The 20976-nt window shown below is 43.6% G+C and overlaps 5 protein-coding genes and 1 pseudogene across 8 annotated transcripts; 4 read left to right on the top strand and 2 right to left on the bottom strand.

The window, feature by feature from the left end:
* Positions 1 to 1686: 1686 nt before the first annotated feature.
* On the top strand, positions 1687 to 3984 carry LOC115684651 (alcohol dehydrogenase 1-like; annotated as a pseudogene).
* On the top strand, positions 3521 to 4470 carry LOC130134596 (alcohol dehydrogenase 1-like). The gene is made up of 5 exons (XM_056308992.1): positions 3521 to 3526; positions 3708 to 3830; positions 3919 to 3994; positions 4083 to 4189; positions 4354 to 4470. The coding sequence occupies exons 1-5, from the start codon at positions 3521 to 3523 to the stop codon at positions 4468 to 4470; spliced, it is 429 nt and encodes a 142-aa protein (XP_056164967.1).
* On the top strand, positions 4359 to 5023 carry LOC130134540 (alcohol dehydrogenase class-P-like). The gene is made up of 2 exons (XM_056304882.1): positions 4359 to 4632; positions 4727 to 5023. The coding sequence occupies exons 1-2, from the start codon at positions 4549 to 4551 to the stop codon at positions 5006 to 5008; spliced, it is 366 nt and encodes a 121-aa protein (XP_056160857.1). The 5' UTR covers positions 4359 to 4548; the 3' UTR covers positions 5009 to 5023.
* A 3211-nt stretch (positions 5024 to 8234) lies between these two features.
* Positions 8235 to 10133, top strand: LOC115684652 (stearoyl-[acyl-carrier-protein] 9-desaturase 6, chloroplastic). Its single transcript, XM_030609481.2, is given in 3 exon segments — positions 8235 to 8749; positions 8751 to 8829; positions 9308 to 10133. Coding segments are annotated over 3 exon segments (1167 nt in total). The 3' UTR covers positions 9881 to 10133.
* Positions 10134 to 10248: 115 nt separating this feature from the next.
* LOC115684673 (protein trichome berefringence-like 7) lies at positions 10249 to 13726 on the bottom strand. 4 transcript variants are annotated; one of them, XM_056308433.1, is made up of 4 exons: positions 13294 to 13726; positions 12273 to 13198; positions 11168 to 11326; positions 10249 to 10797 (listed from the first exon to the last, which is right to left on the bottom strand). In XM_056308433.1, the coding sequence occupies exons 2-4, from the start codon at positions 13049 to 13051 to the stop codon at positions 10482 to 10484; spliced, it is 1254 nt and encodes a 417-aa protein (XP_056164408.1). In that variant the 5' UTR covers positions 13052 to 13198; positions 13294 to 13726; the 3' UTR covers positions 10249 to 10481. The 4 variants fall into 4 exon arrangements, with proteins under 4 accessions (XP_056164408.1, XP_056164410.1, XP_056164409.1 ...); XM_056308435.1 differs by having other exon boundaries at positions 13358 to 13726; XM_056308434.1 differs by having other exon boundaries at positions 13362 to 13726.
* Positions 13727 to 15694: 1968 nt separating this feature from the next.
* On the bottom strand, positions 15695 to 19400 carry LOC115684736 (pentatricopeptide repeat-containing protein At3g09040, mitochondrial). Its single transcript, XM_056308852.1, has one exon. The coding sequence runs from the start codon at positions 19161 to 19163 to the stop codon at positions 16065 to 16067; it is 3099 nt and encodes a 1032-aa protein (XP_056164827.1). The 5' UTR covers positions 19164 to 19400; the 3' UTR covers positions 15695 to 16064.
* Positions 19401 to 20976: the final 1576 nt, after the last annotated feature.

The raw sequence follows: 20976 nt of genomic DNA, 5'->3' as shown, positions 1-20976 counted from the left end.
CCGGAGGTGAGCGGTTCCAGGTTCCTTACAGGTTCTACTTAAGACCTGGAACCAATCATCGGGTACAGGTTCCTCATTTTTCGGAACTTGGAACATACCCGTTAGAACCTGAAATTTAGAACCTACCATGTTACAGGTTACAAAGTAGGTTCTAGGGTCTAACGGGTTCTCTTTTTTTATTTATTTCATTTTTAGTTATACGAAATGAAAATGAACGCAACAATACTGAATAAGCTTGTTATTTATCAAAGAGAATACAAAAGACTAGTTTTCCTCGCATTACGATTCAAATAAATATAATCCCCTATCACAGTATCTAGGGTCGGTTCCAAGGTCTATCCAGGTTCCTCCTATATTATTAATTGAACAATTGCAGCAAATTATCACCTTTAATGATCACCACTTGCTATTATGATCCACTGACCACAATTTATATTTAGACACACGAAGAATATGAAACATTAACAAGTCATTAAATGAAAGCTCAAAGTAGTGGTTCCGTATTATACACCCATCATCTAACGTCATGATATACCGCAGGATCACATAAAAACATAGATTAAGAAAAAACACAAAAAACTTGTTTAGATTTCAGGTTTCAGGTTCCAGGTTCCCCCCACCTAGAACTTGAAACCTACCCGTCGAAGCAGGTTTTCCAATTTTTGTAACCTGAAACCTACCATAAATATCTTGAAACCTAAAACCTACAGGTTCCTATCGGTCAGGTTCTCAGATTCCAGGTTCTACTCTGGAAGCATGCTCACCTCTACTTCCTACTGCAATGTTTGTTTCCCGGGTAAAATCCATCTTCTGAATCTAGATGTCAACGTTTGTCTTCTATTTTGGACGGAACTGAAATAATTCTTGATCACTGTGTTTGTGTTTCGCTATGAATTTCCTTGGACTAGACCCATTAGTACATTGTAAAAGTCCAATTTATCTCTATCGTTTGCCCAGCCTTGCCCAACAATTTATACATATTGCTATCCGCAATGGTTTTTGGGAAACATATTAGAGATATTCCTGGGTGTAATGAGTATATATGTGTGTTCCACGTGGGACTTAGTAAAATCAAAGCTAACGATGCATTGGATTCACAAGTTCCTGATGCACTTAAAGATCTTTTCGATAAATTAGGCCTTTTTATGAAATTAGTGTATTGATTTGGTCAAGTCAACAGTTGTACCAATCCTGATGGGTAGTTTTCTGATCGATAAATTGCAAACATAGAAATCGATCTTTAGGAATTTGCTATTTCCACTTCAACTTTTTGCTAGCCTTTTGTTGTTAGTCCCCACGAAAGGGGAAAAACAATAAGAAAACAAATGAGCGGTTTGGCACGAGTGGCACGTTGCAAAAGTGCTTCGACTGGAACACAAACCATGGCACTCCTCGGGGAGCGCCACACTGACAACGAAAGTCCCGGAAACATCTGTTGAAAACGAAATGGTAAGAGAGAAGGACGGACACGACACCGAGCTTGAGGTATTTAGCCTCGTACCACCTTGCATGGGATGACCATGATGGCCAACTCCCACTTCAAGTGCTGCAAATATACTTTAGCAGTTGCCATTTTTGCAGTTGGGATCACCCTTATCATCGACAGACCCATCTTCTTCTTCATCTTCTATTCACTGTGATTGTGAAGTGTGTGCCTCTATGAGTCTCTGAGAAGCAGCAAAAATCATGGGTCACACAGCTGGCCAGGTCATTCGTTGCAAAGGTAAGAACTTTACCTTTCCCATCTTTCTTTCCTTTTACTTTTGCCCCCTTCTTCCGATGGCAGTTCGTGAATTGTAGTGATTGTTAAAAGTTGATTTCTGCTGTTGGGCACCGATCCTCATCGACTTTTGCATTGTCATCGTGCATTTCATAGAATTAGCCTGTAATTCGAATGGGTTTGTTGTTTGTGAGAATGTTTCTCTAGCTAGTCGATGTCAGATGAACATGATCTGGCAGTATAATGTTATGGATCCGAAAACAACAGGCCAACTATGGAGTTTTAAGGCTTCTATTCTAGTAGCAGCTCGAAATTTCCTTCAGTTGTGCTTGTGATGCTGCATCATTCGTGCATCAATTGATGTGTATTACGGCTGAGTTGGCATTAGCTCTTGAGAATTCTCATTTAGTTGTGTCGTTAATTTGGGGTTTATGTTGTGGCTGCAGTGGCGTGGGAGGCAGGGAAGCTGTTGTCGATAGAGGAGCTTGAGATGGCGCCGCCCCAGGCTAAGGAAGTCCGTTTGAAGATCCTCTTCACTGCCCTTCGCCACACGGTGGCTGCAGTGGCGTGGGAGGCAGGGAAGCTGTTGTCGATAGAGGAGCTCGAGGTGGCGCTGCCCCAGGCTAAGGAAGTCCGTTTGAAGATCCTCTTCACTGCCCTTCGCCGCTGTTGTCGATAGAGGAGCTCGAGGTGGCGCCGCCCCAGGCTAAGGAAGTCCGTTTGAAGATCCTCTTCACTGCCCTTCACCACACGATGTCTTTTTCTGGGAGGCCAAGGTAATTAGTTTAAGCCTCACATGATTATTTTTTATACTAAACCGCCTTAATGTAATTTATCAGTTGACATCGATTTTTTACCTGCTCATCGGGATAAAATTCAGGGAGTGTCACACTTATGCGACGAATCATTTGCTACCGTGACATGCGCGACCCAAAACTACCATGCCGCTTGACTTTAAAAAACAACTCTCCACTGTCCTTCTAGTTTTGAACATGGTCATGTCATTTTCAAGGATGCTGATGTGCATCCCATCAGTCGATAACATGATATGTGATGCTCAGTGAATATTCTGCTCATTGTATCTTGGTTGATATGCATAGATACTTAACTTAAGCGTATGAAATTACGGCTGTTGAGTGATGGCGTTCAATGCTAAATAGACCTGAAGTTGTTTTCTGATATGGCGGGGCCAAACGCCGTTATTTCCATGTATTTTCGATCATGAGGCTGGCAGGTATGTAATATCCCAAACTCATTCCATGACCTAACACCGATTCACAGGATGCATCTTGTAGTGGCTGGATCCCTTTTCTTCCTCCCTCAAATCAAGCGATGCTCAATTGCAAAAGTAGCTTTCACTTCTAGAATCTTATATGTTTATCGAAACATTTCATGTTACAGCATTGTGGAGAGTGTAGGAGAGGGGGTGATGGACCTTAAACTGGGAGACCATGTCCTTCCGGTGTTCACCGGGGAATGCGGGGATTGTGAGCACTGTAAAACAGAGGAGAGCAACGTGTAACCTCCTCGGGATCAACACCGACAGGGGTTTCATGCTCAACGACGGCAAAACAAGTAACTCTATCAATGGGAAGCTCATATACCACTTTGTCAGAACCTCCGCTTTCAGTGAGTACACGGTTGTTTTGGGTTGGCTGCGTCACGAAGATCAACCCTGCCGCACCTCTTGACAAAGTCTGTGTCCTTAGCTGGGGGATATCCGCATGTTCGGCTTTGAATTCCCAATATAGATGTCATGCAATAAGAATATAGGCGTCTCTACGAAGGATTGTGGAATAAATGGTGGCAAGCTCTTGTTGGCTTATTTAACACAATCGATCACTTTGTACTTGATCACATCTACTGACAAACATTCAAGCCATATACTACCAAATCATATGGCAACACCACTTTTTTAAGACATATTAGTGGAAACTCAGTATCTTTGACACTACTCCTTTTCAGAATGTTCAAATGATATTGGTAGCCACAACATGTTTCAGCGGCATTATCTTTTGTTCCAGCAGGACTGGGTGCGACGCTGAATGTTGCAAAGCCGAAAAAGGGACAGTCTCTTGCTATTTTTGGCTTGGGCACTGTTGGGCTTGCTGTGAGTGATCTTGCCTCTGTGGTTTGTCAATTAGAAAAGGGCTACTGTTTCTCACTTTTCTTCCCTTCTAATTGTTGCTCGACTTTAGGCTGCTGCAGGGGCGAGGCTCTCTGGTGATTCCAGGATCATTGGAGTGGATTTGAACCCGAATAGATTCGAAGAAGGTATTGCGATCTATAGCACCTATAAGTACGGTTACAATTTTAGGAGGTTTCTATGTGTGTACCATTTGGTTTTCCTTTCGTTATATAGTTGGATCCTTACTTATGGTTCATACACCCGAATTTCTGCGACAGCAAAGAAGTTTGGCATTACTGAGTTTGTGGAATCCTAAAGATCATAGTGAACCTGTTCAAGAGGTAAGTTACTGGCCATCTCGCTTTCATAAGTTTTTATTATGCCATGTTGAGGGAAACTGCATTAGTACCACCGGGAACAATTCTCCATTTCATCAAATTGCTTACATGGATGGATGAAAAGTCATGATCTCTGTTCATGTGAATGCTCATCTTCTTGAAATCAGGTGATTGCAGAGATGACCAATGGAGGAGTAGACAGGAGTGTCGAATGTACCGGGAGCATCCAGGCGATGATCTCGGCATTTGAGTGTGTTCACGCTGTAAATCCCGTGAACAAATGAATCTCCTCCGTTTCAGGGTTGGGGTGTTGCCGTGCTTGTTGGCGTGCCGAACAAGGACATGCATTCAAGACCCATCCGATGAATATCTTGAATGAAAGGTCATTAAAGGGCACCTTCTTCGGCAACAACAAGCCGCGGACCGAGGAGAAGTACATGAACAAGGTGAGAAGCTGCTGTCACACAGCTAGTCGATGATGCATATCATTCTCAAGAAAGCCTCGAGGTGGAGTTCATGGTTTCTCCCAAATTATTGCAGGAACTGCAGTTGAAGAAGTTCATCACCCACTCGGTTCCCTTCTCGGAGATCAACAAGGCATTTGAGTACATGCTGCAGGGCGGCGACCGCCGACCGGCAAGATCGATCGGGCGGAGGAGGTGCTTGTGCTTTCTCCATTTACAAGTGACGCTCTTCAATGGTAAGAATAAATTTTGCCCATATGGTGCAGTTGTGGACATCTTTAGTCGGCCCAAATCTAGCAAAAAGATGTGCAGTGATTCTGATGAACGACCGTATAAAATAAAAATCAGGTTTCCTTGAATACCCAATAAGAAACATCTAGGTAAATATATGAAGTAAAGATGAAAAAGGCGAACAAGAATATCGCCTTCCTATAATGACAATACCTCGAGCATTCCTAGATTAGTGTCATAAAGATTTTAGATGAATGGAAGTAAAGTTGAGTTATAAATGAAGTAATTAGAGTGCAATAATAGTAATAATCAACTCGGAGATATAATATCAAAGAGGCGTAACTTGCTTTCTTTCCATATTTGGAGTTCACGAATTGCCATAGAAACCGAGCACATTCGATCGCTCGCTTCGTATATATAATTCGAATCGCATGCACGAGGGTTTTCATCAAAGGATCAATCCATGGCCTCTCGGAAACTCAAAGGTTTAGGACCCTGTGTTCCTAACCCACCTCCGCCACCCCACAAACTGTACATGCTAGGCCCCCCGCCGCCGCCTTCTCCACATGTGCTAGCTCCGCCGCCCCCGCACATGCAATACATCTTTCCGATGCCGCCGCCGCCGTCCCATTCTATGTCCCCATGGGCGGTGGTCGCCCTTGTTGTGTTGGGCCTCCTGGTGATCGTTGTAGCCTTGGCAGCCTTGATACGTTGCTACTTGACGGCGCGGAGACAGCGGCATGAGGCAGCAGCAGCCGATGAAGCAGCAATGCGCGTAAGTAAAACTTTGAGGAACATGGGGAGCATTCGTCCTACGATTTCCTGAAAAAAAAAATCGTTCCTTACGTTTGGAAGATCATACGGTCCTTCAAAGAACACAAGCAATTCTTCCGCCCACCATCTCAAATAAATAATCTCTTCTTCCTGATGCAGCGACCGGGCAGTTTTCCGGGCGAGCTTCGGCGGTCCGAGCTAAGATCGGGTCCCCCGCCCCAATATTTGAAGCGATACGTCCTTCCCGGGACCAGCGGCTCCGCAAAGAATCCTCCCCCGTCAAATTCAAGGCAACCTGGCAGATCCAAAAAGGACATACTCATGATCTGGATTCAAGGAGATTAGATACGGGTATCGGATTCATATTTCTCGACATGTGTAAGCAATTGATATTCGATATTACGATGCAGAGTTAGGATTTCTTTTTTCTTTTCATATTCTTGATAAATGTACCATCAAAAGAATGGCTTTACATGCTCTTTATATGCATAGATTTCTCTTCGTTTGTTTAAATTTTTATGCCGAACTTTTGCGGAAGATAGTGAATTCTCGGCATTGAAACAGCATGGTTTTTTTTTTTTAGGGGGTCTTATTACAACTGAGAAAAAAAGAAGGTCACGTGCTAGATTTTTTTTTATCAAAAGACCAAGTTGTCTTTTTTTATTTTGATTGTTATTATTATTCTGTGGACAAAACAAGAGGCAAAACATTTGTCAAGGAAGCAACAGGAGCTCCAAGCTACAACCGTGTCGTTAGAGCGACCATGACTACCTCGACCCCAAAGTCCTAGGGTGGTGGGTCAATCAGATTTGACCCAATTCAGACACAGACATTTCCAATGAATTTTGTTTCCTATATTTAATAAATTTGAAATTATTCATATTAATCATTATTCTATATTCTGTTTCAAATTTCATGAACACGTATTCGTCATTTCATTATTGAGGAAATATTCGAGTATATGCTAGAACAATTAAATATTAAATCATGCCTTCATCTAACAGCTTAATTTTGTAGAGTAGTTGGTTGTGATTCCACCAAAATCTCACATGGTATCAGAGCAGGATCCCGAGTTCAAATCTTTCCAGGCCTTATTTGCCTTCTCAATTTAATATGTTCATGCTTAATACTAGGCAAACAGATCGGACTAAGCATGGTGTTTAATAATTAAATATTAAATCATGCCTTCATTTAACTGCTCAGCTTAAGTTTTTAGAGCAGTCGGTTGTGCTATCGAGGAAATATATACTCTATGTTGTATTTGCGTACCGTCTGTACCCGCGAAATACCAAACGGAATAGAAAATGATCTTAGCAAGGATATCGTGAAATTCTTTTATTGTTTTTACCATATCAATGATCCCCTTTTTTTTTATCTAATCGACGAAGCTAACAAACAATGCAATCCAAAAAGCATAAAATCTAAAAATAAAAAATAAAAGATAAGTTCTCTTCTTCGAGACGCCTCATGATCTTCAATCGATTCCGCCCTTCAGTATAATTACCGGGAGCGAGCGCTGTATAGCCCGTTTCCGATACCCACGAATGTCCCGAAAGCGCTCGTTCAGTGACCAGGCAAGGGACCATTAATTTTTTTTGCTTATACAGTGTATACACTTTAATTAGAATCTCGGAGGCATTTATTTATTAATAGGACCACTTCAGAATAATCTATTGCGACATAAATAAATAAATAAAGAGATACACCAGAGATCTCGGGGCCACTTGTCCGATTGTGTGCATCGGGTTGATTAATTATAAACATCGATTAGTGGGGACTAGGAATCGATGACGTGTCGCAGTCATTGTGCTGTCAACTAATGAGGCTGTAATTAAAGTTGCATTTTCTATTCCCACAGTTTCCCCCTCTCTCTCTCTCTAGAAAACAACTGCACCCCTGGTTTTGTACTAGGCATGGCGCTTCCTTCAACGTTTTCCGGGAAATTGCTTTTGCCACCCTTTTCTGTTCTGTGGAATGACCATTATGCCCTTCTCGAGCACTCCCTTTTTCCCGCTCACTGAGGAATCAAAAGCAATGATCAATAATATTATAACCCGAGTCGCTCTGAAATCTTTTTTCTTATTTCCTTCCGTAGAATTTTTAAAGATTTCATTTTTGGATGGAAAATTCGGACGCGACTTGTCGGGGCGGCGAGCGACCGCTGTTCAAAGGATTCGGTGGGTAGCGCGGCGAGCGTCTCGGTCCGGCTATAATCTTAGACGCGGGAAATCCCGCCACCGATTTTATTGAAAGTGTAATCTTTGCTTGTGGGAAATAAGGTTTATCAGGTGTCGGACGGACGGAACGACCAAGTCCTCTTGTTGGATGATGATGCTGATGCTAAATCCGAACAACCTTGGACCCTAACGAGCAAAACAAACCAAAAGGACCAAGCAAGATCCGAAAGCACGTGCCGATGGCATACGTGTGATTTTCTGGGGACATTGAGGTCAATTTGTTGCCCCTTTGTACTTATAAATGAACATCGACCCTCCTTTTCCCCAATTGCCATCGCACTTCGCACGCTCCAGACATCCCCACGCCGCACAACCCCGCCGCGCACCCACACGGGGACAGCCATGCAAGCCTCCTCCTCCCTAGCAAGGCACCCTGCATGGGCCCCACGTGACGCCCCCGCCGCCCCCCGCCGCCGCGTCCCTCCGCCGTCGGCCCCCAGCCTCCGCCGCCCGCCGCCCATCTCCGCGGCGGCCGCCCTCAAGCACCAGAGAACGACCCACTCGATGCCACCCGAGAAGGTGGAGGTGTTCAGGTCCCTGGAGGGGTGGGCCTCCCAGAACGTGCTCCCCTTGCTGAAGCCGGTGGAGCAGTGCTGGCAGCCCCAGGAGTTCGTCCCGGACTCGTCCCTGCCCACGGACGAGTTCACGGACCGCGTGGCGCAGCTCCGGGAGCGGACGGCCGAGCTCCCCGACGAGTACTTCGTGGTGCTCGTGGGGGACATGGTCACCGAGGACGCCCTGCCCACGTACCAGACCATGATCAACACCCTCGACGGGGTCCGGGACGAGACCGGGGCCAGCCCGTGCCCGTGGGCCGCGTGGACCCGGGCCTGGACCGCCGAGGAGAACCGGCACGGGGGCGTACCTCTACCTGTCGGGCCGGGTCGACATGCTCATGATCGAGAGGACGGTCCAGTACCTGATCGGATCCGGAATGGTACGTATATGCTCAATGGCTCCAACATGCACGCACGGGACAAGTTTGGTCTCGTTTTGAAATAACCGACGGAAATTGAATGGTAAAACAATGTACATTTCTTGCATCTATGTGTTGATTTGTTAATGCTGGTGAATCAGATTTTGCAGATTTGACGATGCGATGATTGTTTTAATTGTACATTGTCGCTTGCTTGTCAAATTCGAATAAGGCGACTATCCAAGTAATTGGAGGACATGTTTCGACATTGCCATTGAAAAGATCCAACATTCAATCAGATAGCTAAATAAACTATTCCTCTTTCGAAAAAGGTGTTTTATTTGCCAATTTGAAAACATCAAGAGGTATTTGGTAGACCAAAAAGTAGAGACAAATTTCGTTCTGATGTATTGTTACATGTTGTCTTTTTTTTTAAATGTCTGTCGTTAAGACACTTGTTTGATAGAAAATGTACTCCGAATTCTTCGATTCTTGACAGGACCCTGGAACGGAAAACAACCCGTACTTGGGATTCGTCTACACGTCGTTCCAGGAGCGAGCCACGTTCGTCTCCCATGGCAACACGGCCCGGCTGGCCAAGGAGGGCGGCGACCCGGTGCTCGCGCGCATATGCGGGACCATCGCAGCCGACGAGAAGCGCCACGAGAACGCCTACTCGAGGATCGTCGAGAAGCTCCTGGAGGTGGACCCCGCGGGCGCGATGGTCGCGATCGCCGACATGATGCGCAAGAAGATCACGATGCCCGCGCACCTGATGTACGACGGGCAGGACCCGAAGCTGTTCGAGCACTTCTCGGCCGTGGCGCAGCGGCTGGGCGTGTACACCGCCGACGACTACGCGGACATACTCGAGTTCCTGATCGGCCGGTGGAGGCTGGAGAAGCTGGAGGGGTTGACGGCCGAGGGGAGGCGGGCTCAGGACTTCGTCTGCGGGCTCGCGCCCCGGATCAGGAGGCTCCAGGAGCGGGCTGAGGAGCGAGCCCGGATGATGGGCCCACAGGGTGTAAGGTTCAGCTGGATGTTCAACAAGGAGATCAATCTCTACTCCTAAAAATCTACATGGGAAGACAGGAAGGGAAAAAGAAAAGAGAGTGTGAAGCTTCGTTTTGAGGTTTCAAGACAGTTCAGTTTGGCTTTGAGAACAGAAGTTGCATGAAAGATGACTGAAGCTTAATTTTCAGTTCAAAGTGTATTATAAACTTAGAAGTGTGGCTGGTAGATTACAATATGGATTATGTTCTTGTTCATTCACTTAAATTCCAATCAGGACCTTTGTTTCAACAAGAAAATGTTGAGTTCCGTAACCACAAGCAGAATCATTATGCTCCTGTTGATTCAATTTATCAGGCTAAAAGATCCATGATAGTCCCCTACAATGACTCAAATGCAGATTGTTAGTTTCCAATTGCATATCAAATCTGTTCATAACATCTCCTTTCCTTGCTGATCAGCAGTACAAAGGAACCCACAGGAAACATCATCTCAGAAAGAATCATAGTTCCTCAACCAACAGCGAGACAGACAGCACACACTATCAACTCCAAAGATCACACCAAGCACTACATCCTATATTCCTCGAACTCTCAATCAGGGTAACAAGGAAACAGTTCATGTACAACAGAATTTAAGCCGCAAGTTGCAACAGTTGTTGCTCATTGGAAAAGTTCACCGTTCTTGGACAGCATATAGGAGAAGAGGATCTCGTTCCACATATCGGGAACTCCTGGTAGGCACCAATGGCTGCAATCGGGCACCGATGGATTATCACTCCAAGTACCGACGTGCGCATCGCTCCTGAATGCCCCCATCGGAGTAACATGAAGCATGTGTATTGGAAACGCCATTTGCTTCGCGACCTTCATTATTATGTCCGAGATCGAGCTCTTGTCCCTCCCATTGGTTTTAGAGGAGGGTCTTCGAGTAACTTTGCAGGAATTACGACGGCGACCGCTGAAACAAGCGAAATCACTGGTTTGAGGTCCTCACCACATTCCTAGACTGGCAAAATATACATATTTAAACAAGCAAAAGAGACTCAACCCTTTTGTTCTTTTCTTCGTCTACACTAACATTAGTCACAGCACATTGTATTGCGCTTTATCCTTTAATTTGTACTTCGCAAGGACAACATCAATGAACTAATGTGAATTGTCAGAGGAAAGAAGACTGAAAGGGAACTTTTTCCTAGACCAACAGCTGAAGACATAAACTGATTTCACTGTTAAATGGAGTACGTCAAAAATAAATTATCAGTGTAGCACTCCAACCCACCAAAAAAGCCAATGCAGCCATTACAACAACTGTGAAAGGGTATGAAATTACGATTCTGCTTACATACCTCCAGTGAGAAGACTCGAATGTCCGGAAGAACACAGACGTCCGATTGGGGTTGACATTGCTCTCAACCCAAGATGCCCAAGTGTTTAATGCAGCTTTGAAGGCTGATGCAATTGGCATCCCGAGCTTCAGGGATCCACCGTGCTGAAAATAACAACCCCTGTCTGCAAAGGCATGTTAGAATTCTATTCCAGGTCAACAGCAATCACTTCTAAGCCCTATCCCACAAAGCAAGGTGATCCATGCTAAAATTTATTCACCATGTAGAATCTCTGGCAAGAAACTATACAGCCACAAAAATGGCCCAACGGCTCATTCAACAACTCTACCAAACAAGTAGCACAGAAAGACATCACTTAAGGGAGAACATTTTTTTTTTTCAGATGCCACTGTCACAGAAGAACTGTAAGTTATTGCCATCGGGTTAAACATTTTAACGTGCTTCCACCGAATAAATTTCCTGGTATGCCAAAAAGCATCACATTTTTGTAGGCTTCTCCCAGATATTTGTTTTGACACAGCATGGAATGATTATCTACCACAGACAAAGATTTCCTCCAAGTTATCCAAGTACAGAGAAGCAGAAATGATTCACAGGGTCAGGTGCTGATAATCAAGGAAAACGTCTGCTAAAGCTCATTTATTGAGTGAAAATTACATCTAGCCAAGCCCATCTAAATGAAATAAAGGCCATTTCTTAATTTGGAATTTGGGAAGAATATCATAGTTTTTTAGAAGGAAACTAGAATATGATTTCATTTAGTTGCTTCAATTCATCATTTTCATAGCTTCCACAAGACTTCTAACATACAATTTAGCATTTAGCATATCCTAGCATCAGCATAATACACACAGCTAAGATGCCCAACTAGAGTAAAAGGTGCACCTCTTGAGAAAAGCATGTCACAGAATGGTTAATTAGTAAAATTGGAGATCTGTGAAAAAAAAGATCTTGCAGGTAGACATCGCATATACGTTTTGAGCAGACAAACCCTCTTCAAGACTATTAAAACAGACTAAACAAAAATAGATAGGTAAAGGTCATGGAAAAGAAGTTATACTTCCAGTCACACGGATCTGACTGAAAGTACTCACGGATGACTTACATCTCAAAGAGCTTCGTAGGTGTCCACCAATGCCCTGAGTTGAAGATCAGAAAATCAGAATCAATCCACTCTTTGCTAATATCATCCAACTTGTCCAATCTAATGGTCGATTTGACCCTTTTGGGTGCCCGCTTGGGCACTGGACCAGGCTGCACCAAGAATGCTGACCGATAGAAGTCGACCCTGAGATTATAAGAGCTAAACCCCACGCTCAGAAACCTGATCTGTTTAGTGATTTGATTCCCATTTATTTCATATACACTCCTCTTGTCGTCCACGCCCGTCATGAGCATGCATATGAAAGACTCCCACTGTGTCCTACTCAACGAATCACCGACAAAGACAATACGCTTGCCACGAAGATACTCTAGAATCGCGAGAACATCAAACTGGGGGATATCACAATGCTTAGGCTTCCACCTCCATTTTGTATAACCTCTATCTCTGCGGCCATTAGCCAAGCAATTAAAACCACGCTCGGCAAATGGACATTGCGAGGCATTATACAGGGGGTAACTTTCTTCGGGGATCCAACTCCCTTCAAACACATTGCATGTGCGCATCGAATTCAAACCGCTAGTTTTGGGAATCTCGGATGTGTATATGGCAGGTTCAAAAATGGGTAAGACAAACAGACATGCACAGGTTATTGCTACAAGGAAAGAGAACAACGAACCCATCGCGGTAAATCCATTGATTGGACCAAAGACCCGGACTTTACAGTGATCTGTGACCATTTGGCAGGCAAAACTCACACCCCTCTTGAACAAAGGCCTCATATTGACAGATGAATTCCTGCTAAAATCCACTCATAATCCGTGTGTCCGCCACTTCCATTTCCATCATTAGTCACTATAGCCTCAAAGTCGGTTTAACGAATATAACAGTCATCATCCCTCCCCACAACACCAAAGCCAGCTGGTAACCTTTAAAACAAGGAAACCCATTTAAGCAAAGAGTAGATCAGACACGGTGCAAATACAATTCAAAAACAAAATGAGTCTCTGAGCATTCAAAGTACCAACAAATCTTTGCGATTTTCAAGAACCCATTTCCATTCATTGAGCTGAAATCCAAGAAAGTACCAACATTTATCCGCTGCTCAAGCTACCAAATGGGAAATTTCTGCTCCTGATGCCAAACTTCAAGCGGACAGCTTCGTCAAAAAGGGAATTCGCCTTGCTGGGCAATCCACCTCGAGGCCGAAGCTGCAATAGGAAGCTTCCTCGTTCTTTCTTCTTGAAGTAAACCTGGGTTCTGGTGAAGGGTTCGGTGATGTGGGGCACGGACTTGAACCGAAAGGCTGGGTCTAACAGCAGTTAGCTCATAGTTAAGCTTGTCGGTGAGATAAATGAAAGGCGGTTTGTACAGGTGGGAGCGCGTACGCAATTAGACGAACACGTGATGGGGCACTCCTTGGTCAGCAGGCACTGAAATTAGAGAATACGAGACGAGGTTGCTTCTCAAAGCTTTTAGACAGTAGTGAATCGAGCATTTTGTGCATAAAACCGAGTTCAAGGATTGAGGACGCACTAGACTATTCTTGGTGGGATAGAGAAAATGGGTGGAGAGGCAAGAGTTAGGGTCACTGATGTTTAATTAGTTTAGTTCAATTTTAGCATGTTATTCTTACTCCGATAAAATCGTGAATTCGGATCTTGAAACTCATTTTCTGGCCAAAAAAAAGTAAAATTCTTAAAACAAATAAATTTAAAAACGTACATTTTTTGTATACGACTGACATGGATGTGATGCATGAGCTGCTTGGTTTATTGGGCCGGCTCACATGTCATTTTAGATTCGATATCATTTCAAGTATTTGGAGAAAACATAAAATTTGCCATTAGAAATTTGCATGCTGAGGAAGTCTATTCCATGTATTCTTTATAGAGTTGCATTTTAGGAGAGTGATTTCATTGCCATTTATGATTTATCAATTGCCTTACTTACCGGTTCTATTTTTAGCAATGATTTGCATGTTCATTACTGTCATATTCAGAACTTTTTGCTTTACAGGAAATCTCGTGAGTGCGTTTAAATATTGTCACAGTAGCTTAGTCATTCTTTGATAATTGCAAGGTTTGTTACTCATCACCTTTAATGCATGGACATCTAGAATTAGATGTTGGAAACAAAATTAATTAAGATCACATGAAAAGCTTTTACCTTAAAAGAAAAGAGGAACCGATAGATGGAAATTAGACTAATCTAGCGTAATGAGTCAATCAATTAGAATAAGTTAATGGCACCTCTAGCGTAATAATCACTTTATGAAAAAATGATTGATAAATCAAGTAGTAATCAGTAGAATTTGAAGAACCCATGGAACGCACCCGGCACCTAGAAAAAAGGATATCCGTGCTTGTCTAGTGGTTTGTGAGCCATCTTGCAACAACTTTTTTCGGAGTCCGCCTCTAGTGGGTCGCAATAACTTTGCGACGGGCACGCTCTTGTTGCACAAAAGAGCCCATTAATCACTTGCAATCTTTTTGAAGTTTGAGATAGAGCAATATACTGGATATTTATTTTCATAACATAGATGAATGTACAGTTGATGACATATGGCCCATCTATCATCAACCCTTGATGATACAGTGGATTTACGAACACAGAAGAAAGGATAATGGTGATTAGCATTTGAGGATAAGATCTCGATCGATCACCATATCTCCCGCCGCGGACGGATGTCAAAACTGAACGAATTGCAAAGCTATTGGAGGCTGTGATGTTGAGCAGCACTTATCGACTCCCATGGACTCAATTGCCCCCACCACAGCACACGTCGATCCTTGTTGAAACAGCAAAAAAACAAGAGTGGGGTTACTGTTCTAGGGAAATTTTAGAGCACCGTCTCTTTGCAATATTATTTCAGGACTCATCATAAGAACCCTCCAGGAATGGAAACTCGTCCTGATTTGTGATGCAAACTTAAAAAGGTTGCTTTTTTCCAACTTTGGAAGATGATATAACATGTCTGGATATGTAATTCCTGTCTTGACAGAACACTGAGAACCCTCTTCTACTTCTATGATTTGTGAGAATATACAAGGCAATTTGGGATTCCAGAGGGATCATTGCACGCACCGGGCCTTCGAGCTTGAGATTTTTACCTAATTGCATGGATGAGCAAGCACTTGTCCATTGCAGTTGACCGAGAATAAGGCGATTTAGTCAAATGTATGAAGCTCCTTATGGACCTCCAAATGATTTGAGGAGAGGTGGCTTCGATAGGTCATGAACACATCATTCCCATGCCTAAATTGTTGGCCTGCCAAAAACACTTTGTACCAAATTAAAGTTTAATAAACAAAAGGACTTTCCTTCAAGCGATGAATTACAGAACAAAAGGGAACGCTATATACCACTCTTTACTGGCTGAAGCTCTGGTTCATCATACCAACTGTCGAAGATAACATCGTAACTTTTTGGAAATGCCACCCCATCCAAGAATTACAGTTAACAACTGATCTCCTAGATCTTCTTTCCTGCATATGAAGGTGATCAAGAAGATCCATTTACAGAGCACCTGTTGGCAAGGATATGAATGATCCTTCAGGATTTCCCTGATTTGGACTCTTACTTGGATGCAAATGCTGACAAGACCTGAGGTCCAGAATAAGCAAGCTATAACTCCTCTGCCAGGGGAAGCAAAGCAGGATAAGCTGCAAATCAGACCTTTGAGTATGAGAAAGTCACTTTCTCTATGAGCATTTCATTCTGCAGTCTCGTCTCTCCTCACCTTTCCCATCCATTTGATAGATCCAAATCTTGGCAAATAAGAACAATTACAATCTATATACCATAGAGACGATTCTCTTCTTTGATATATTCATCCTTTTTAATTAGAGATGTCAAATTGTTTAGAAGTGTGTGAACTTCACCAGCACGAGGGAGGGACTCATCTCCTGCTACAAACAAATTAGTCTTATTTCCCACTGTAATCCAGCTACACCCTGGCAACTTCTTCACTCCCTTTTCCTTCATTTGCCTCCTCAATGAATTTACCTCCTGCCAGTTTCCCAATGCGGCATATATATTGGACAACAGGACATAAGGTGCAGAATTTTGCGGCTCTGACTCAATGAGCTTCTCAGCGGCCAACTTTCCCCTTATTTCATCTCCATGCAATCTACAAGCACCAAGTAATGTGGTCCAAATCATAGCATCGGGTTCAGACTTTAATTTATCAATGAAGGCCACTGCTTCTTCAAGAAACCCCCAACGCCCAAGAAGATCAACCATACAAGCACTGTGATCTACTCTCGGCTGAATCCCGTAGTGATTTGCCATTTCATCATAGATATTATGGCCTTCCACTACCATTCCCGCATGACTACAGGCCGTAAGAACACCCAGGAAAGTAACGTCATCAGGAACAGCATTTGATTGCTTCATTGCATCATATGTTTGTAGTGCTTTTTCTGCAAAGCCATTTTTAGCAAAACCAACAATCATCGAGTTCCATGAAATCACACTAGTTTTACTAGTCATCTCATTAAATACTTGTACGGAACTTTTCACGTCTCCACATTTAGCATACATGTCTAGAAGAGCAACGCTAGTTAACTCATCTAAGTCAAAACCAGAGTGAAACATGAGAGGATGTATTTGTCTACCATCTCGCAGTGAAGATAGGATGGAGCAAGCCTTTAGGATACTAACAAATGCGGCTTGGTCTGGTGGTGCATTGTGTCTTTGCATTTCCCGAAAAGCCTTCAAAGCCTCCTCATTGCAATCATTTTGAGTGTACCCTGAAATTAGAGCAGTCCATAATACAGAACTCTTTGGATTTGGAAATTCTGAGAAGAGAATACATGCATCTGATGTACTCTCAGAGTTCATATACATGCGCAGAAGGGAGACACCCAAGAAGTCCTCATGGTACCAAATACCACTTTTTAATACACAACAATGGATTTGCATTCCTAAAATCAACCCTTGAACTCCACCGCATGCATCTAAAATGCTTGAATAAGTTATCTCATTCGGAGTCATTCCCATGTCATGAATCTCTCCTAGCATGTTTATAGCTTGATCCAAGTTATCTTTAGCATAACCAGCAATCATAGCATTCATAGAAGCAACACTTCTCTCGGGCATGTGCAAGAGAACGACAAGAGCTGCTCCAATGTCCCCACACTTTGCATACATGTCAATAAGAGAGCTTCCAGCATAAAGACTCGTTTCTAGACCAGATTTCACAGCAAGACAGTGTACTTGCTTGCCTTGATCCAGAGCTTGAGTATTAGCACAAGCACTGAATATGCTTGCCAAAGCTGCTTCATCGGCCACTATACCAGTTAAATTCATCTGTTGAAACATCTTGAAGGCCTCATTCTCTTCTTCCCCCTGCACATAACCAACGATGATTGCGTTCCAGGAAACTTTGTCTCGGCTCTTTAAGCATTCAAATTGTTTCCTTGACTCATCCAGATCCCCGGATTTGGCATACATATCCACCAGCGCATTTCCAACAAACAAATTTGATGCCAACCTGTTCTTGATGATGGTGCAGTGCAATTGTCGACCCACTTCTATGTATTCCAAGCCTGCGCATGCACTCAAAATGCTAGTATAGGTATATTCATCGGGCTGAAAACCACATCTCTTCATCTGGGTAAACAGTTCCACGACTTCACTGGCATAACCATTTTGTGCAAACCCCCCAAGCATTGCATTCCACAAAACCACATTTTTCTCCTCTAAAGCATCAAAAACTTTCATCGCAGCTTCCATTCTCCCGCACTTTGCATACATGCTTATCAAAGAACTTCCAACATAAACACTAGAGCTCAAACCCTGTTTAATTGCTTCAGCATGAACTAACAAGCCACACTCAGTGGCGCCTAGAGCAGCAATGGCACTCAATATGCTACCTAAGGTGGATCTTGTTGATTTTGTGCCAGCCCTCCTCATTTTTTCGAAAAAGTGGAGTGCTTCCACCTCATATCCTCTTTGAGCATGACCTGAAATCATCACATTCCATGCCACAACATCAGGGTTTGGCATCTGGGAAAACAGCTCACGTCCCCCCTCAAGATTTCCTGCACCAACATAAGCGCTAATGACAGTAACAAATGCCACCTGGTCTGGTTCACGGCCAGCCTTCTTCACCTTCTCGAAAACTTTGAGTGCCTCCTCTGGCAAATTTCCTCGAATATACCCTGCAATCATTGCTGTCCAAGAAACTGTATCAGGTTCTAACACCCCATCAAAAATCTGCCTTGCGTCCAAGAGACAATCACACCTGGCATACATATCGATAATTGAACCTTCACAAAACGAACTGAACTCCCATCCCACTTTAACAAGATCACAGTGTACTTGTTTCCCAAAGTCAACATCCGTAGTCCTTGCGCAAGCGGAAAAAACGATTGAATAAGTGAACTCATTTGGCACCAATCCATTACGCTTAAGTAGCCCAATGTGCCACTTAACCTGTTGAACGGAAACCCGCCTCGAATACATCGAAAGAAGCGAGTTCCAAGCCAGGATATCTCTCCCTTCAAGTCGACTAAACGCCTTCTCCGCGTAATCCACATCCCCACATTTAGCATAAAGATCGAGAATGGCATTCCCTAGCGACCCTTTTGATCCAATTCCATATTTCGTGCCCTGGCCATGGATCACCTTGCATATAGTTGTAGCCCGCGCTGCTCTCTGCGGCATTTCGTCGAACAGGTGATGGGATTTGAATTGTCCGCATTCTCGAAGGCACAGACGCGCTAGACGAGCGTGGATATCAAATTCCCGTATCGGGTCAGGCTCAAGACTTGAATCGGGACTTTCTGGATGGCGGGCGACAGCGACAGTCGTTAAGTGATGTTGACTCAGGAAGTTCTTGCCTGACCTCAGGGCAGGTGATGTCCTGGTTAAGTTCTGGAGGCGCATTTGACTCGGGAGATCTAATGCATTGTCGACAAGAGTGCAGATTCCCAGTTTCCGAAACTGAAACTCGCGTCTTAGCGGCAAATTGGCCGGGGTTTTCTTCTCTCCAGATGCACATCAAACCAGGGGTGATCGGTCCAAGTAGGGTCCGTTCCCACCGTGGAACCGGAAACCGACCCTGTCTATTCGAGAAACACACCGGACTAGACCGGGTCCCGGTCTGGTTCTCCGGTTGGACCGGGACCGGTTGCACTTTTTTTTTTTTCGGTTTCTTCACAAAAAAGAAGCCCTCCAGACTACCAATGAGAGTTGTAAAATGCACAGCTTACCAATTCCAACGAGCAAAGCAAAAAACCACTTCACCGCCACTTAATACACAAACTGCACCTTCCCTCTTTTTGCCTGCGATCAACCCGCAAAACCTCAAAGCTCAGACTCATTTCCCAGACCCACAACACCCCCCAGAAACTGATACACAAACTGGACGGATCTCTCGAGGATCACCCAGAACCGGCTGATTTTGGTCCGATCCGGTCCGGTTTCACAACGGGACGGGGCAAACCCCTACATCGAACCGTGGCTTAAATTGGCAGTTGCTTCTCTAATGGGCTTATCCTCAATTGTAACTCGGCGGCCACTTTTAGCGGGCTACATTTACAGCCCCAAAGGGTTCATCTTTTTCGGCCAAACCACGCAAATGGCCACTGTTCCTTATATTTGACTAATAAATAGAGATGTTTTCTAATGAAGAATGTTATTAATGGAACTTTTTTCTCAAATTAACTTTCAAAATGGAATCTTATTCTTTTAAAGTATTTCAAAAGGACACAAAACGTGGAGATACTGTTGATATATGTAGTTCTCCGACTTAATTTAGAGTTAATTATTTATCGCGTGATAAATGTATTGAGACTTTATAATGGTAACACCGTCAGAAATGATATATAATCGCATGTAATATTGGTTATTAATTATGGTGCATCTTTCAATTTGAGAGTCGTTCGATATGTTGAATTGCATTCCTTAGCTAGTTAGCTCATATATCCCATCTGACTCATTCATACCCATCTTAGACATTCAATGCTATGTTTGGTGTGAGCTCTTTTGTAGGTGGGACTCTTCTATTGATACACTTTTGGCCTGCCAACATGGATGCCAAATTGAAAATTTTTGGCAAAAGAAAAGATGGGTCTGATTAGAAAGTGGAAAGGGTTATGCTAGTGGAGTTCTCTGCTTCAGTTGCTCATAATCAACGAACATAAAGATCAAGCTCTAGACATTTAGCTCTAAAAAACACATAAAAGAAGAAGAAAGAACTGTAAGATAGCTAGCTGTACAGCAGTCACCAGTCGCTGAAAGTGAAGGCTGCCTATGTTTCGGCCGTATCCCTAGTGCCATCGATGTGTCTTTAAAGGATGATTTAAAATTCAACCACCTTCTTGTTCAATTCAACTGCGTCTTGAACGGCCGTTGATTACGAGCTTCTGGGTTTGGGTGGTAACCTAATAAAGACTTCGCATATTCCTCGAGCAGAACCAAGGGTCATAATGAAGAGAGAGAGAGAGAGAGAGAGGGAGATCCATTACTATTACTGTGATGTTCCTGCGTTACAAGGCAGAATCATGTACGAGGCATTCATTGCGCACCTCCCTGAGATCTTTAGTTATGTTGCTCTCTTTGTGCCTTAGCTATGGATCTGTTCTTGCTTTTCTTTTCCATTCTATTTTCGTGCCTTAAACATACGCTCGTTCCCCATATAACCACAAGAATCGTTCGAGGAAATCTTATAAAATGTTTATGACAATTGGCCCATATA

Source organism: Syzygium oleosum, unplaced genomic scaffold (genome assembly GCF_021117445.2).
Source record: "Syzygium oleosum isolate NSW1041296 unplaced genomic scaffold, Sole_v2.1 Sole_v2.02, whole genome shotgun sequence".
Taxonomy (NCBI): Eukaryota; Viridiplantae; Streptophyta; class Magnoliopsida; order Myrtales; family Myrtaceae; genus Syzygium; species Syzygium oleosum.
The sequence above is the reverse complement of the archived record's forward strand: the minus strand, read 5'-3'. Positions and strand labels throughout refer to the sequence as shown.

Excerpts from the sequence above, each read along its gene's own strand:
- LOC130134540 (XM_056304882.1), top strand. The coding sequence starts at position 4,549 with ATGAATATCTTGAATGAAAGGTCATTAAAGGGCACCTTCTTCGGCAAC. Across the intron at positions 4,633-4,726 it reads AGGAGAAGTACATGAACAAG|GAACTGCAGTTGAAGAAGTT; the intron begins GTGAGAAGCTGC and ends AAATTATTGCAG.
- LOC130134596 (XM_056308992.1), top strand. Across the intron at positions 3,831-3,918 it reads TGGGCACTGTTGGGCTTGCT|GCTGCTGCAGGGGCGAGGCT; the intron begins GTGAGTGATCTT and ends GCTCGACTTTAG. Across the intron at positions 4,190-4,353 it reads ATAGTGAACCTGTTCAAGAG|GTGATTGCAGAGATGACCAA; the intron begins GTAAGTTACTGG and ends TCTTGAAATCAG.
- LOC115684673 (XM_056308433.1), bottom strand. The coding sequence starts at position 13,051 with ATGAGGCCTTTGTTCAAGAGGGGTGTGAGTTTTGCCTGCCAAATGGTC. Across the intron at positions 11,327-12,272 it reads CCTACGAAGCTCTTTGAGAT|GGGTTGTTATTTTCAGCACG; the intron begins GTAAGTCATCCG and ends CTTTGCAGACAG. Across the intron at positions 10,798-11,167 it reads TTCGAGTCTTCTCACTGGAG|TGATTTCGCTTGTTTCAGCG; the intron begins GTATGTAAGCAG and ends ACCTCAAACCAG.
- LOC115684736 (XM_056308852.1), bottom strand. The coding sequence starts at position 19,163 with ATGCGCCTCCAGAACTTAACCAGGACATCACCTGCCCTGAGGTCAGGC.